At 40.1% G+C, this 12757-nt stretch overlaps 2 protein-coding genes across 5 annotated transcripts; one reads left to right on the top strand and one right to left on the bottom strand.

Annotated features, from left to right (window-relative positions):
• Positions 1 to 1025: 1025 nt before the first annotated feature.
• Positions 1026 to 10293, bottom strand: etv7 (ETS variant transcription factor 7). Of its 3 annotated transcripts, none has more exons than XM_042098947.1 (9): positions 5980 to 6229; positions 5450 to 5549; positions 4923 to 5087; positions 4558 to 4701; positions 3463 to 3570; positions 3095 to 3265; positions 2304 to 2446; positions 2107 to 2207; positions 1026 to 1830 (listed from the first exon to the last, which is right to left on the bottom strand). In XM_042098947.1, exons 1-9 carry the CDS (start codon positions 6013 to 6015, stop codon positions 1689 to 1691), a joined length of 1110 nt encoding a protein of 369 aa, XP_041954881.1. In that variant the 5' UTR covers positions 6016 to 6229; the 3' UTR covers positions 1026 to 1688. The 3 variants fall into 3 exon arrangements, with proteins under 3 accessions (XP_041954881.1, XP_041954882.1, XP_041954879.1); XM_042098948.1 differs by lacking the exon at positions 5980 to 6229 and adding an exon at positions 10289 to 10293 and having other exon boundaries at positions 1027 to 1830; positions 3463 to 3609; positions 5450 to 5538; XM_042098945.1 differs by having other exon boundaries at positions 1027 to 1830; positions 3463 to 3609.
• zgc:194242 (uncharacterized protein LOC100005854 homolog) lies at positions 5469 to 8753 on the top strand. 2 transcript variants are annotated; one of them, XM_042098950.1, is made up of 3 exons: positions 5469 to 5561; positions 7729 to 8164; positions 8528 to 8753. In XM_042098950.1, exons 2-3 carry the CDS (start codon positions 7729 to 7731, stop codon positions 8722 to 8724), a joined length of 633 nt encoding a protein of 210 aa, XP_041954884.1. In that variant the 5' UTR covers positions 5469 to 5561; the 3' UTR covers positions 8725 to 8753. The 2 variants fall into 2 exon arrangements, with proteins under 2 accessions (XP_041954884.1, XP_041954883.1); XM_042098949.1 differs by lacking the exon at positions 5469 to 5561 and adding an exon at positions 6628 to 6695.
• Positions 10294 to 12757: the final 2464 nt, after the last annotated feature.

A 12757-nucleotide genomic window follows, 5' to 3' on the forward strand; every position in this document is an offset into this window, starting at 1 on the left:
AAGCTCCTCACGTTCCATCTTCAGCTAACTCCATAGACAATAAAATAAACGATCTTGCTGCTTCAGGTCTCCGTTACATGACATCAGCCCCCCACAAAGGAAATCGGTAAACACCATGCGTTAATTGCGTTAATATTTCGTAATGCATTATGCATTTGTGTTATGTACATGTGTTAGGTACTTTTTACTTTACTTTACTGGCTAACTCCCTACTCTTTCAGTCTATGCTCCCTGCTCTGGCTCCATTCGTTCTTCTAATTTTTTTATTTGCGTTTAGACGAGCATTCTCAGGGGGAAATCTTTGTTTATATGAAGACGCAAGAGTATGTGATATTCGATTGGATATGCATTCCAGACCGCTGGGTGGTGGTGTGATAGAACCCCGGTACGTCACGCGCAGACATTCTAATTTGACAGTTTAGCCAGAGAGGTAATCAAGGATCTTTGGTTTTTGGCCGTTTAGACTGAGACATAGGCTAACCCGGGTCGTCTTCAAAACTCTACACTCTGGAAGGAGTCTTCAGATTTGTGCGTCTTCAAGCCCCGATGGCGGGGTCGCCGTGTAAACGAAAGGCACTTATGATAAAATATTTTGTCGTCTTCCTTAGCAATCGTTCTCGTATAAACGGCCCCTGAATTATATTATTTACTTTTTTCGCGAACCGTTCAACTAAGCAATTATCGGGTAACATTGTTTAAAAGCTGAGAAAAAGCTCTTTCATGTGATACTTGTGATGTCTGTGTGATGAATAGGCTACTTTGCGAGTAGTTCAACTGAGATGAATGGAATTTGGACGCACTTTCTTTCTTGCGCTGTCACTTTCTCCACTGCGTAAAATACTCAATTAATTTGCGCTGTGAATGCTAAGATTGTTTTGACAGGCCACACAGGCTAAATAAAAATCGCTATTAGTAGGACGCAAAGCAGAATATTGAAAGAAGGGGGCACCAAGGCCACCGTGGCCTGTAAACCTCTGATTTTCAAAGGGGCCTCACGGCCAACGCAAGAGGCAACGACGTGGCCGCCGTGAAATTCCTACCCTGTTCACAGCACAACATGCCAGTAGCCTGAATGCCCAGCAAAAGAACCAAAGCAGCAAAATACAGACTTGGTGAGCATGCTTATTCCTTTGTGATGTGGGCTCTAAGCAAAGCCAGTGTGAGTGAAATCTGAAAACATACATTAGTAACTTTCTTTAGCTATAGTGCTTTTATAGCTAAACAGCAGAGAGCAAAGTAAGACATATCCACTCTCAACAAAACCCTGAGATTAATGCAATCACATCCAACAAAATGAAATAAAATGAGATGAAATAAAAACAGTTCCCTTATATTCAATCTAAGCAAATATACAACATATTAAAACTTAAAGGGGTTATGTGTAGAATTCTGTAGGTTTCAAGTTGTCTTGAACGCACTGATGGCAGGCAATCTTCCATTAGCTTTCATTGTATTCAATACTCCGCCACTGAGGCACAAAATGAGATGAAGACTCACTTTGCAAGAGAGATGGCCTGTTTCTGGTAGTAACTTAAGTGGATATGGGCAAATCAAAGCATTGGTGTTTTTGTCTACTAAACGGTTCAAATAATCAAAACATCATTTTTTCACACACATAGCCGCTTTAAGATTCTTGCAGCAATCATCAGCTGGGATATGAGGGTGTGCTAATATGAAGGGCATCGGTCTCAGCTGGGGCTTGGTGGGTCGGAGACTGAATCCAGGGAGATCTCCAGATTATCCCCCACATAGTCAGGAGAGGAAGGGGTCTCTGGAGACTCTGCCTTGTCCACTCGGCTCTGCAGGATCTCCTGCGGGGTCTTGAGGAATCTGTATTTTAGAATTAGATTTTGGAATTGACAATGTGTCAAATTGAACTCATTGTAAATGTGAGAAATTAATAGATTGATTTGGAAATGAACACACAGACATGCATGTCAAAAATAACATTTTAGTAATTTTAAAATAATGTATCTAGCATCCTCACACAGTTTAAAAGACAAACATATAATCATGATATTGTTCAAATGCATTCATGTCCTACCACTCTAGTTATGCTGTAACATTAAAAATATTAACAATAGGTAAATTCAACTGTCCACTTACCTGAAAAGAAGTTTTTGTCCAGCTTCTTTTTTGATGATATTAAGTTTGTAGTAATGTCGAAGGGCCCTAGACATTTTCTCATAGGTCATATTAACCCTATTCTGAATGAAGAGAGTAAATTCAAAGTCATGAAGATCAGTAGATTATAATTACTGTCCAACTAAAAGTCTTGTTGCTTTGATGGCCGTTGCACAAACCTTTTGATTCCCCCATAGTCGGGCAAGCCCATTTGGGTCTACTATCCTAAAAACCATGGTTTGTGGATCATCCCACTTTATGAAGCTCTCATACCGATTGTCTGAGAGCAATTGGTAAACATAATCCCATAGGAATCTGCAATCTAAGGGGGAAGGCACATAGAGGATAACAAGACAAATCAAACATTAAACAGCATCATAGGAACACATTAATGTGAGCCTGCAAGGCGAAACCACGCTTTGGTAAAATTTACAAAATTAATTTATTGTGCTCACGTGAACGGACATAAACTAAGCTTTCCAACGATATGTATATCTAGGGTATTGCAAAAAGTATCGCTGAGATAACTGCGTCCAAAGTTGGCATGGTTCTTCCATCACGATACGCCAGAAGAGGAGAAAATCACCTTTTTAAGTAAATTGTCATGTGCGATAGTGTGAGGGCACAGTTATTACAGATAGGGCTAAACAGTCAAAATGTATGTTTTTCTGTGAAATTTGTTCAGAATATGAAAGTGTAGACTGTATACTGTGGAATTATGCGAAAACGTGAAATTCGACATTTTAACCCGTATGTTTGTTTATCGTAGATTTTCTCAAAATAGCACCGTGCGCAAAGCGACTGGTTTTGTCTTGCAGGGTCATATATAAGGAACAGGCTGAAGTAAGGAGTAACAAGTCATGAGCTGCACAAAAGTCCTTTCACTTTCTCTTTGTGACAGACAGACAGACAGACAGACCCACCTCTTTCATCTAAAAAAGAGACGGAAATGAAAATGCAGCGCTTGTACCTGCTATCTTCCCATTGGCTTCTGCGGGTTGTGAAGCAATAGCTGGTTGATCTATCCAATTGGACAGATTCAGAGGTTCCTCTCGGCCAGCAGGGTTTATTTCCTCTGTCTGGTTCCCAGTGGTCAGGAACTTTATCTCTCCTGTGGCAAACTGGAGACCTCCTTGGAAGTCTGCGAACAGGAAGGTCAGAGACTAAAGCTGAGGGTTTGGCAAACAGCGTCAAAAGTGGATGTACAATAGATATCATCAATAGATAGCGAGGGCTACACAAGTTCTCAAAAAAATAACAACAATTAATTATTATTTGTTTGCATGGCATCTGGGAGGAGTATGGATGATGCTTTTGTTTAGCCTAAGTGACACTGACCTGGCTGAACCTGCTGCGCAGGGTTGGTGTATGGAAAAGAGGAGGCGTCCCCAGCATCCAGGTAGTGGTTAGACGGGGACACGCCTACTGCTCTTGAGTGTGGGTTTACTGGGCAAATAGGAACAGACCTGCTTGAGATTAGAGGGGCTAAGGTTGGAGAGATGACAACACAGAAGAAAGAAAGAAAGAAAGAAAGAAAGAAAGAAAGAAAGAAAGAAAGAAATGTAATAGATACTATGTAATAGATAACTTCAAACATCACAAAGCCAAGTGTTTCCTTCTGTCACCCAGAAACAAAGCAAAAATAAAACTCTTTACTTCCTGGAGCTTTACGGTAGTATACTGTAGCTGGTCTAGATTCTTTTAAACAATGCTGGGACCTGATAAAGCAATACTAGACTTCCACTTCCTGAACCTGAACTTTGACATTTCCCCTGGTGGTTTACTGGCAAATCCAATACTGGCCAGCCATTTGGAGTCACACCCCCTGGCACAGGTCCTAGCTTGTACTGAGTCAACCCACACTACAGAAGTCACTCATTCTTGAAAGAATGGCTGAAGTTGAGTAAGCAAGACTACTATTTTTTTAAACACTTGCCCTACAATGTCATCATGTGTGTCATATAACATGTAGTACAATGTTTAATCAACTCATTAGTACCGCTTACTTCCTGATGACACACAAGCATTGAATTTCATTGTAGCACAGCTTTTAAAAGATAAAGTACATGAGTACAACAAGGCATGTAGAGACCACACCATAAAAACAAAAGAAACATCCTGATGTCGTGCAAGTGCCTTGAACAATATTGCAAACCTCAAACATATATGCTGACTGTGTAAGTTCTTAGGCAACATCGTACACAAAAAAATCACTGCCTTTTAAGTAAAGTATGGACCCTTTCAACAATAAAAACAAAAACAATGCTTGAACGTTCTATTTGGGCCCCAATCTACTTCCTCTGCATTAAGATAACATATGGAATGTTAAAAAGGAAGTCTTGTGGGGCCAACTATGATGCTGATAATGGAACTCTCTTGAAAGGGTCCATATTAAACTGCTCATAGTCCTATTATCAGAGGTGAGCTACTGACCTATGTAACTGCTTGTCTGTGCATGTGCAGTCAGTAGGTGACTGGGCGGAACTGTGGGACTGTTGAGGTTTTCAGAGCCAGTGGCAGACAGTGCTCCCCTACGCTGCTGTTTCACGTACTGAAGGAGCTCATACAAGACATCACCTACGAGAGGAAAACCAGAGTCAGTCTGTCTCCTCCTGAAACTGCATCACAAATACTAAAAATAGACAATCAGAAAGTTGATATATACAGTAGGCTTTAGCCTATATACTTTTATAGTTTGTTATTATTGTGAGTCAAACATGTTATATACAGCAGCATTCTTTTACTTAATTCTCTTTAATATATTTAGAAATGAAAAAGAGATGATTAAGGCTGGTAACCTGAACTGGGGCTACGCAGACGGAAGTCTTCTTTGGTGAGGAGACACAGAGCTTTGCCATTCATCTCAAACTTCTCCTGATCCGTTTTACGGAGGGAATACTCCTTCTGGGCCCAGCGCAACCAATGGCTCACATCATTCTTATCCCATAGTGATGGATTTATCCCTATAATTAAGAAAAAATGGCTATGAGGGCATGTTGTATATGGATAAACATGTACAATGCAATTCAGTGGATATAAAGATATTGTAATAGATAGTTTTATCTTTATTAACATTTCATAGGTGATAGGCTATGTCAATAGGAAAGGCAATATGTCAAGATGGGTGATATGAAAGGTGATCATCATAAATAGCTGCATTTGGCCAACTGATACAGTCCAGTCATGGACTTATATATATTTGGAGAAGCTAATGTGCATGAGTGGAGTTCCAGTTAGATTAATCTTTGCTGAGTGTGTTATGTAGGACAGGAATGCATAAGGTGGAGATGGGGTATATCTTTTTTTTTTGTTAGAGGCTACTCACTGAGTCTTCCAGGGAGTGTACAAAGTTCCTCATCTGAGCCACAGACGGGGCTCGCAATGTTTGGACTGCCCATTTGTGCTCCGTTTCCTCTATACTCTTGCTGAATCCAGAAGTTAGTAAGTTATTAGGATGTCCTGACATTCTAATGTTTACGAGAAAATACGTAAATAGCTCTGTATCTTTTTATATCCAAATGTTTACTTTAAGTGAGATACGTTTCTGAAAATCGTAAATTACTGAAATAAGTCTTTAACAAATGTTAAGTAAATTGATAAAATGACAAATTAAGTAAGTTAGAATATTACAAATGGAGGAAGAAGCCATGGTTATTTTGCTCTTTCTGTTTTACAATGATTCAACAAATAAAAACGAAACAAACTGTGTCTTAAGTGCCTTGCTGACTTATGAAGATTACAGAGAATTTCCTTCAGCGTCTTATTTCAAAATGTCTGCATATTTCATTTTTCTATTAAATTATAGGTGTTATAGCCACAGGACAAACATTTTCCGTGTAGCATATGTAAACTTACCTGGAGTAAAGGTGGCGGTGAGGAACCGTCACTCATATTCCAGAGGTTGGGTAGACTAGCTACACTAGATTAGTCAGTCCAATACTACAATATTTCTTATTTTGACTTTTAGTGATACATTTCACCATTTCCCACATCCAACTTGAATTTGTAAAACTACAAGCTACATGCACATTCTGCAACAGTGCATTCTAGCTGGATCGCATGTTTTTTTGTAGGCTATCCTTCCGGGAAATGAAATCGAAAGAGACCGGATCTGCTTATGGCGCTGTGTAAGGCACTAAGGCAGTTTCAAGGCTGGATCAAGGTCAACTGTGTCCTCCGATTTCAACATTATCAGACTGTGCCACAACACGATAAATTACTGTAGGATAACCTATAGCCACCTGTATATTATAGGGTATAAATAATGTCTTATTAATTAATTAAAAATAAGATGAGATGTTACTGTTGTTTATTTTACCAAACTCATTTGAATATAGCAAATAATAATCGGTAACAATAGCAAGGCAACAAGAGTCCGTCCGTTTTTGCCCTGAGACTAACAATTGAAATTTCGGTCCAAATTGTCTCAAGCTCCAACTGTGCCATCTGCTGGCTCAAGTGCTTTGGTTACACATTACGCGCAATGGCTCCTCCTCTTCCTCTTCCTAAACGTCTGGATCAGGAATAGAGGGAGTGAAATCTCACCTGCCATGAGTGAACGTCTTCAAAGAGTAAACTAAACTAAAGTTATTCTCCCTCATCAATGTATTTATCAATTTCATTTATCATACAGTGCAAAATAATAGCATTTCGTTTATAATATCCTTCATCGTCAACACAAGAGACTACATTGCATGTGATCCAGGGGTGAAAGTAAGCCGGTACTGGCCGGTACGGAGTAGCCTACCACTAAAATATTTGGAGAGGGTACGCCGTACCGGAAAGAAAACGCCAACGTGCACCGGTATCCAAAGTGTTTTAGCAGACGGACGTTTCTTGGAAAGTCTCCCAAATAAAAAAAACATACAGGCTAAAGAAAAATATGTTGATGTTTCAGTAGCCTATTCTGGTTTTATGTGTGCAGTGTTTTGCTGGAGAGACAAGAGACAGACAGCGCGTGTACGGCTTAACCAGATCTTGCGCAGCAATAATGAAAGTGTTTTAGCGGACAGAAGTATGTTGCAGTCTCCCAAATAAAAAGGCATGACTCAAAGAAACGTGTTTCATGATATACATTAGCCTATATAAAAAAAAATTGATTGGAAGTGGGAGCGAGCAGAGTAACTAGGTTAAATAAATAAATAAATGTTGAAATTAAGTGTTTGCAATTTATTCATAATCAAAAACAGATGCAGGTGGGTTAAATAGTGATACTAGAGTGATAAGAAGTCCTAGTGAATGCTTGATAAGTAGACTATAATACAGTAAATAAACAAATAAATAAATAATAAATAATTAGGCTAAGTGAAATTTTCGGCGCGCGCTCTGGGCGCGCATTATAACTCTATATCATAGTACCACCAAGAAATAAAAACTACTTTCACCCCTGATGTGATCTGACAACATACCTACTACTAATATGTAACAGTCGTTGCGATAATAACATACCCACAGCTATCAACATAAAATATGCTAGTTGAATTCTGAATGCATTGTAGGCCTACTCTGTCATCTATTATCTTTTTCAGCAGAGAAATCCTCACTCACAATGACCTGTGTTTATCCGAGATTTTCTGTTTTATTCTGCTCCATGCAACTTTACAGATGTTTCTCCAAAAATTGGGGCCACAACTTGGACGCCCCACACAAAGTGTCGCTGGATGGATAACCGCAAAAGTCCTAACCAGGCGCAACAGAGTCCTGGAGGAGAATGCAGTGAAGCTGTGTGACATCTCACCACAGGACACTGTGCTTGAGTTGGGTCACGGTCCTGGGGTAGGCTTGGAAGCAGCTGCAAGGCTCCTCTCTGGACCCAAAGGAAGGCTCCTGGGGATAGACTACTCTGAGTACATGCACCAAGTAGCCAGTGACAAAATGCAGGAGCTCATTGCAAGTGGAAAGGTAACCCTGTACCATTGTGACGTGGCATCCATGCCCATCTCAGAGAGCAATGTGGATAAGGTGTTCCACTGTAACTGCTACTATTTCTGGCCTGATTTGAAAAAAGGCACCTCGGAGATCCATCGTGTGATGAAGCCAGGTGAGTGAAGGGAGGGGCAGAAAAGTTTAATGGTAGCTCCAGAGATGTGCAGGCTAAACATGGATGACAATACTTTTAAAGAAAACACATTTATTTAGTCCACATACATTGAACTGTATGTTGCAGAGGAACATAGTAGGACGCTGAACAATGAGAGGTTAACATCTCTTTGAAAAACTGATATATTAAAAAAAAGAGGTCAAGAACAAATCATTGTACAAAATAGATAGATCAAAACGACTAATAGATTGAGGATACACATATGTATACAATTTGCAGCATGTGAAACTTACATGCGTGTTTAAGGAATTTTCAATGAGTGAAATATAACATTATTTATTTGTTCTATAATATCTGTTCCAGGGGGTCTCATGGTGACAACCCTCAGTCTAAACAGCTTGGAACATATGGCGCCTACAAACATTTTCACTGGGGAGAGCTGGCGTCCCGACATGTACATGGAGGCCTTACGGGCCACTGGATTCTCTGATGTCAGAATGGAAAACAGAACAAACAAGTTGTTCACCTTTCAAGTTGTATTTGCCACTGCTTTGAAATAAAAATGGAATTATTGCAACTGTGAAATGCACACGCACATTTCCATGCCTGCCTTTTTGTCTGTCTGTTATGAATCCACCGAGCACCATACCACTCCATCAAATTATTGCAAAATGTGAAATGTTATACATTCTTAATACATACGTTTTCATGTGTGTATTAAGAGGAGATGATGTCACTAGCCAATTTCTTTCATTTGTTTCAGTATTACATAGGATTAAATATTTTTTTCTTTAAAGGGATATTCCACCATTTGGGTAATTACACTCATTTTCCACCTCCCCTTGAGTTAAACAATTAATTTGGACCTTTCTCTAGTTCATCAGCCGTTCTCTGAGTCTGGCAATACCAGTTTTACACAGCACATTGTCTCATGAGGAAGCTTCTCCAATACACATATTGCACACTGCCCTCTCCCCACATACACAGCACACTATCCCATCTCCCCTGTCATCCCCCCAACACACACACCAAGACCCCTGGCAGTTGGGTTAGCCCCTTGAGCCGTGGATCTGCCCAAGGTTTCTTCCTTGGTAAGGGAGTTTTTCCTTGCCCCTGTTGCTCTTGGGTGCTCCTTGTTGGTGCCCCCCACCCAATCCCAATCCTCCCCCACCTTTTTTATGCAGCCCTTGCCACTTAATCTACTAAACCCCTCTTCTACTGCAGTTTTTACCCCCCCCCCCCCCCCATTAATGCACAAATAGGCTGACACCAGACATAATTTCACTGCATTTCTTACTTCCAGTAACTATATGCATGTGACAATAAACTTCCTTGTATCCTTGTACCCTTGTATCCTTGTATCCTTTTAGCTCCAGCCTAGCATAGAACATTGAATCTGATTAGACCATTAGCTTCTCGTCTGCTAGCATCACGTTTAAACTGATAGTTAAGTTCCATGTCAAATCAGCCTAGAAAATCGCTACTTTATTTTCCGTTATTACACTTTCTAACTTGAGAGAGACAAGACAAGTTTTAAATACAATTACCGGAAATCTTAGTATGGGGAGTTTACATAGGACATTTTACAAAATGCATGAAAATACCTTGGCAAATAATGGTCCTAAAGTACTCATATTGTCATTCTATATTTGCCTACTTTTGTACACAGCTTCATAAGACCTGATGCTATACTCTCAGTTGTGTTTCTGAGTCAAGTCAAGAGGGCTGAAATGTGGTTAGTTCAGAGATGCTTATCCGGTAGACAAAGAAAACAATATTCTAGCCTCTGTAACTCTTAGAAATGTTTAGCCTTAGAGATGAGTACCATGTGTGTGCTGTATTCATCCATTTTCTCTTTTGGTGTGGTCTGTGAACATGTTAAAGATGGAAATGCTACAGTAAGCAGAAAGCAGAAGGAGAGATGTATGCCCAACATCTGTGGAATGCCATGTTCAAGGTGTTTGTGAAATCATGCTGCTTGTATTGTGCCTTAGAGAAGGACTGCCAGGTCTCTGCTCTGGCGGGCTGGCACCCTAGGCCCTATTTACTGCCTTGGGGTCAATCTTGACCGGATTCCACAGATGTCAGTCGTTAGGGGGATACAACCTTATAGATATGGTCAACTGCTTGAGTAACCAGGTCGTAAAATGGTTTGCGTACCATTCATGGATGTTATGTCTTGTCTGTCTTGTCAGGAGGGTATAAGAAGTATGCTTTTTCTTTGTAACATCAGACTGTGTCTGTTAGCTACACAACGTAGGTCTCCAGATTCCGTGAATAAAGCTCTCTGAGACTTCTGACTCAACTCTCGCCCCGACTAGCTGAGACTTTGTTTTCCTGATCCCTAGACACTTTTTGTTCCTACACTCTGTATCAGTACATCACAGTTATTCTATATATTGCTCAGACTTGCAGAAGAAAAGATTTGACACAATGGCACTGACAATTCAATAATGGGCCTACCCTTTTCACCACCTCTGAGCCAGCATCCACTAACCTGGCCTTTTTTGGGGGGTTTCCTCTCAGGGCATGTAAGGGGGACCAAGGCAGTTAGGCAAGGGCGCAGGAATAAAGTTTCAAATAATATTTATTTTTACAAAAATATTGAGCAACAATGCAAAATCATAGAAAAATGCTGAACACAAAAATAAGTTAACTAAAGAGTTCTTGGCCAAAATGAGGTCAACTAAACAGAACTCAAAATCAAGAAATAAAGAGCAACATAAGCATAACTGAACACAAAGAACTGACCTAACATACTGAGACATGGGGGAAACATTTAAGCTGGCTGATCAGACCAACAGAACACAAGAGGGATACAGACAATAAATAATATTCACATTGAAGACACAGACGAAGACAAAGATCAGTTCAACATAAATAGGCTACTAAGTAAGTAAATAATTCAAAATAATCAAAAATAATATTCAACAGAAAAGAACTTAATTGTTAAACTAAACATAAGTTCCTCTTCCCCCCATGACGTTTCATCACAGGTGGAGGTGTCCTAAGGACTTTTAATCTGGCGGCTTCCGCCGCGAACATCTTTACGTCTGGACGTCTGGATGCCGGGTGCGGAAGAGCTCGCCGACTCCCACAGATCAACCCGCAGAACTTAAAGAAACTCAAACAAAGGGCAGTGAGTAATTAAACTACGTGTGTTGTGGTTATTGTAGATTTGAGATTTAAATGATGTTATCGATAAATGAAGCAAACAAACTAAATATGGTATAATGAAATGTTAAGAAGTTAACGGTGCACTAAAAGAAAGTAATAAAATCAAAGTAAGCGGGTGTTATATCTCAACTTTACTTATGAATTAAGGAGATATTGCAGAATTTAATCTTAATAATATGGACCACACATAGACACGTCTGTTGCTTACTGAGCACGAATTTAATGAACTCCCCCTCATCCGCTCTACCCATAATACCCCTGAACATTCTGATAGGGTGTGTTACACATGGACATGACATCCCCCCTTTTCTTAGAATTAAACTCAGTTACAGAAAATAAAACTCAAGATCACAATTCACATTTCCGTAATTCTTAAATCATATACTTTCTGGGCAGCCAGATCTGTAACATAACATCTTCACAAATGAACATGTGCTTAGGTTATCAACTTCAATGCTTAGTGAACATAGTATTGCTCTCATTTAAGAAATCTTCCATATCATGAACTGCAATATTTTCTTCTATTGCTAGAAATCAAACACATTCTGTATCTTACATATAGGTTATACATCAAGAACAATGTGAAAACTCCTTTTTTTTAAAAATCATTTGAGAATAAAATCAGACAACCCCTTGGGTATTTGCGGCCTGAATGACGTGTGTTTGTATCTGAGTGTCTATGTCCTTTTTGGTTTGTGTGCTCTGTGTGTCTGTGTCAGTGGTGTGTGTGTGTTCCTCTAACGCCTCGCTGGTTCCGGCATCATCCTCGACTTCCTGTATTTCCCCCTTTTCTTGGAATGTCCCTTGTTTAAGTCCATTCCCTTCGTACTTCTTGACAAAAGTGGTATTTCTTGCATACTTCGCTCCAGTTGGCGATTCCACAACCACCTTGTTTCCTGTCTTGCTAATGATTTTGTGTGGTGTTGCATTGAATGTGGTGGAGAATGTGTCAGTCTTGTCTTGACTCAGGAGCACTGTGTCGCCAACACTGACCTCGGATAGCTGTGCACCTCTGCGAGTGTCTGCATACAGCTTGCTCTTTGTCTTTTGCTCTGTGTCACGATCACATACTTCCTGATCAGTATGCACTTCAATCAGTTCAGGCAGCTTTCCTCTTACTTTCCGATTGAAAAGCAGTTCAGCAGGGCTTTTACCTGTTGTTGGATGGATGATGCTCCTATAGACTGTCACATACTTTCTCAGTTCTTTCTTCCAGTCCAATCCATCTGATTGCGCAATCCTGATCCTTTTCATGAGTGACTCGTTCTGACGCTCAACCTCTCCATTGGCCTGAGCATATCTTGGAGTGGTTTTCAAGTGTGTTATGCCATTTTCTTCACAGAACAGTCTGAATTGTTCGGATCTGAACTGTGGGCCATTGTCTGACTTACACGTGACAGGCAATCCGTGTCTGCT

The sequence above is a fragment of the Alosa sapidissima genome, chromosome 7 (assembly GCF_018492685.1).
Source record: "Alosa sapidissima isolate fAloSap1 chromosome 7, fAloSap1.pri, whole genome shotgun sequence".
Taxonomy (NCBI): domain Eukaryota; kingdom Metazoa; phylum Chordata; class Actinopteri; order Clupeiformes; family Clupeidae; genus Alosa; species Alosa sapidissima.

Coding starts and splice junctions, on each gene's coding strand:
- etv7 (XM_042098945.1), bottom strand. CDS start 6,015: ATGAGTGACGGTTCCTCACCGCCACCTTTACTCCAG. Junction 5,088..5,449: donor TACACTCCCTGGAAGACTCA/GTGAGTAGCCTC, acceptor TCTTAATTATAG/GGATAAATCCATCACTATGG. Junction 2,208..2,303: donor GACTATGGGGGAATCAAAAG/GTTTGTGCAACG, acceptor CTCTTCATTCAG/AATAGGGTTAATATGACCTA.
- zgc:194242 (XM_042098949.1), top strand. CDS start 6,675: ATGAGTGAACGTCTTCAAAGA. Junction 6,696..7,728: donor TGAGTGAACGTCTTCAAAGA/GTAAACTAAACT, acceptor GCAACTTTACAG/ATGTTTCTCCAAAAATTGGG. Junction 8,165..8,527: donor CCATCGTGTGATGAAGCCAG/GTGAGTGAAGGG, acceptor TATCTGTTCCAG/GGGGTCTCATGGTGACAACC.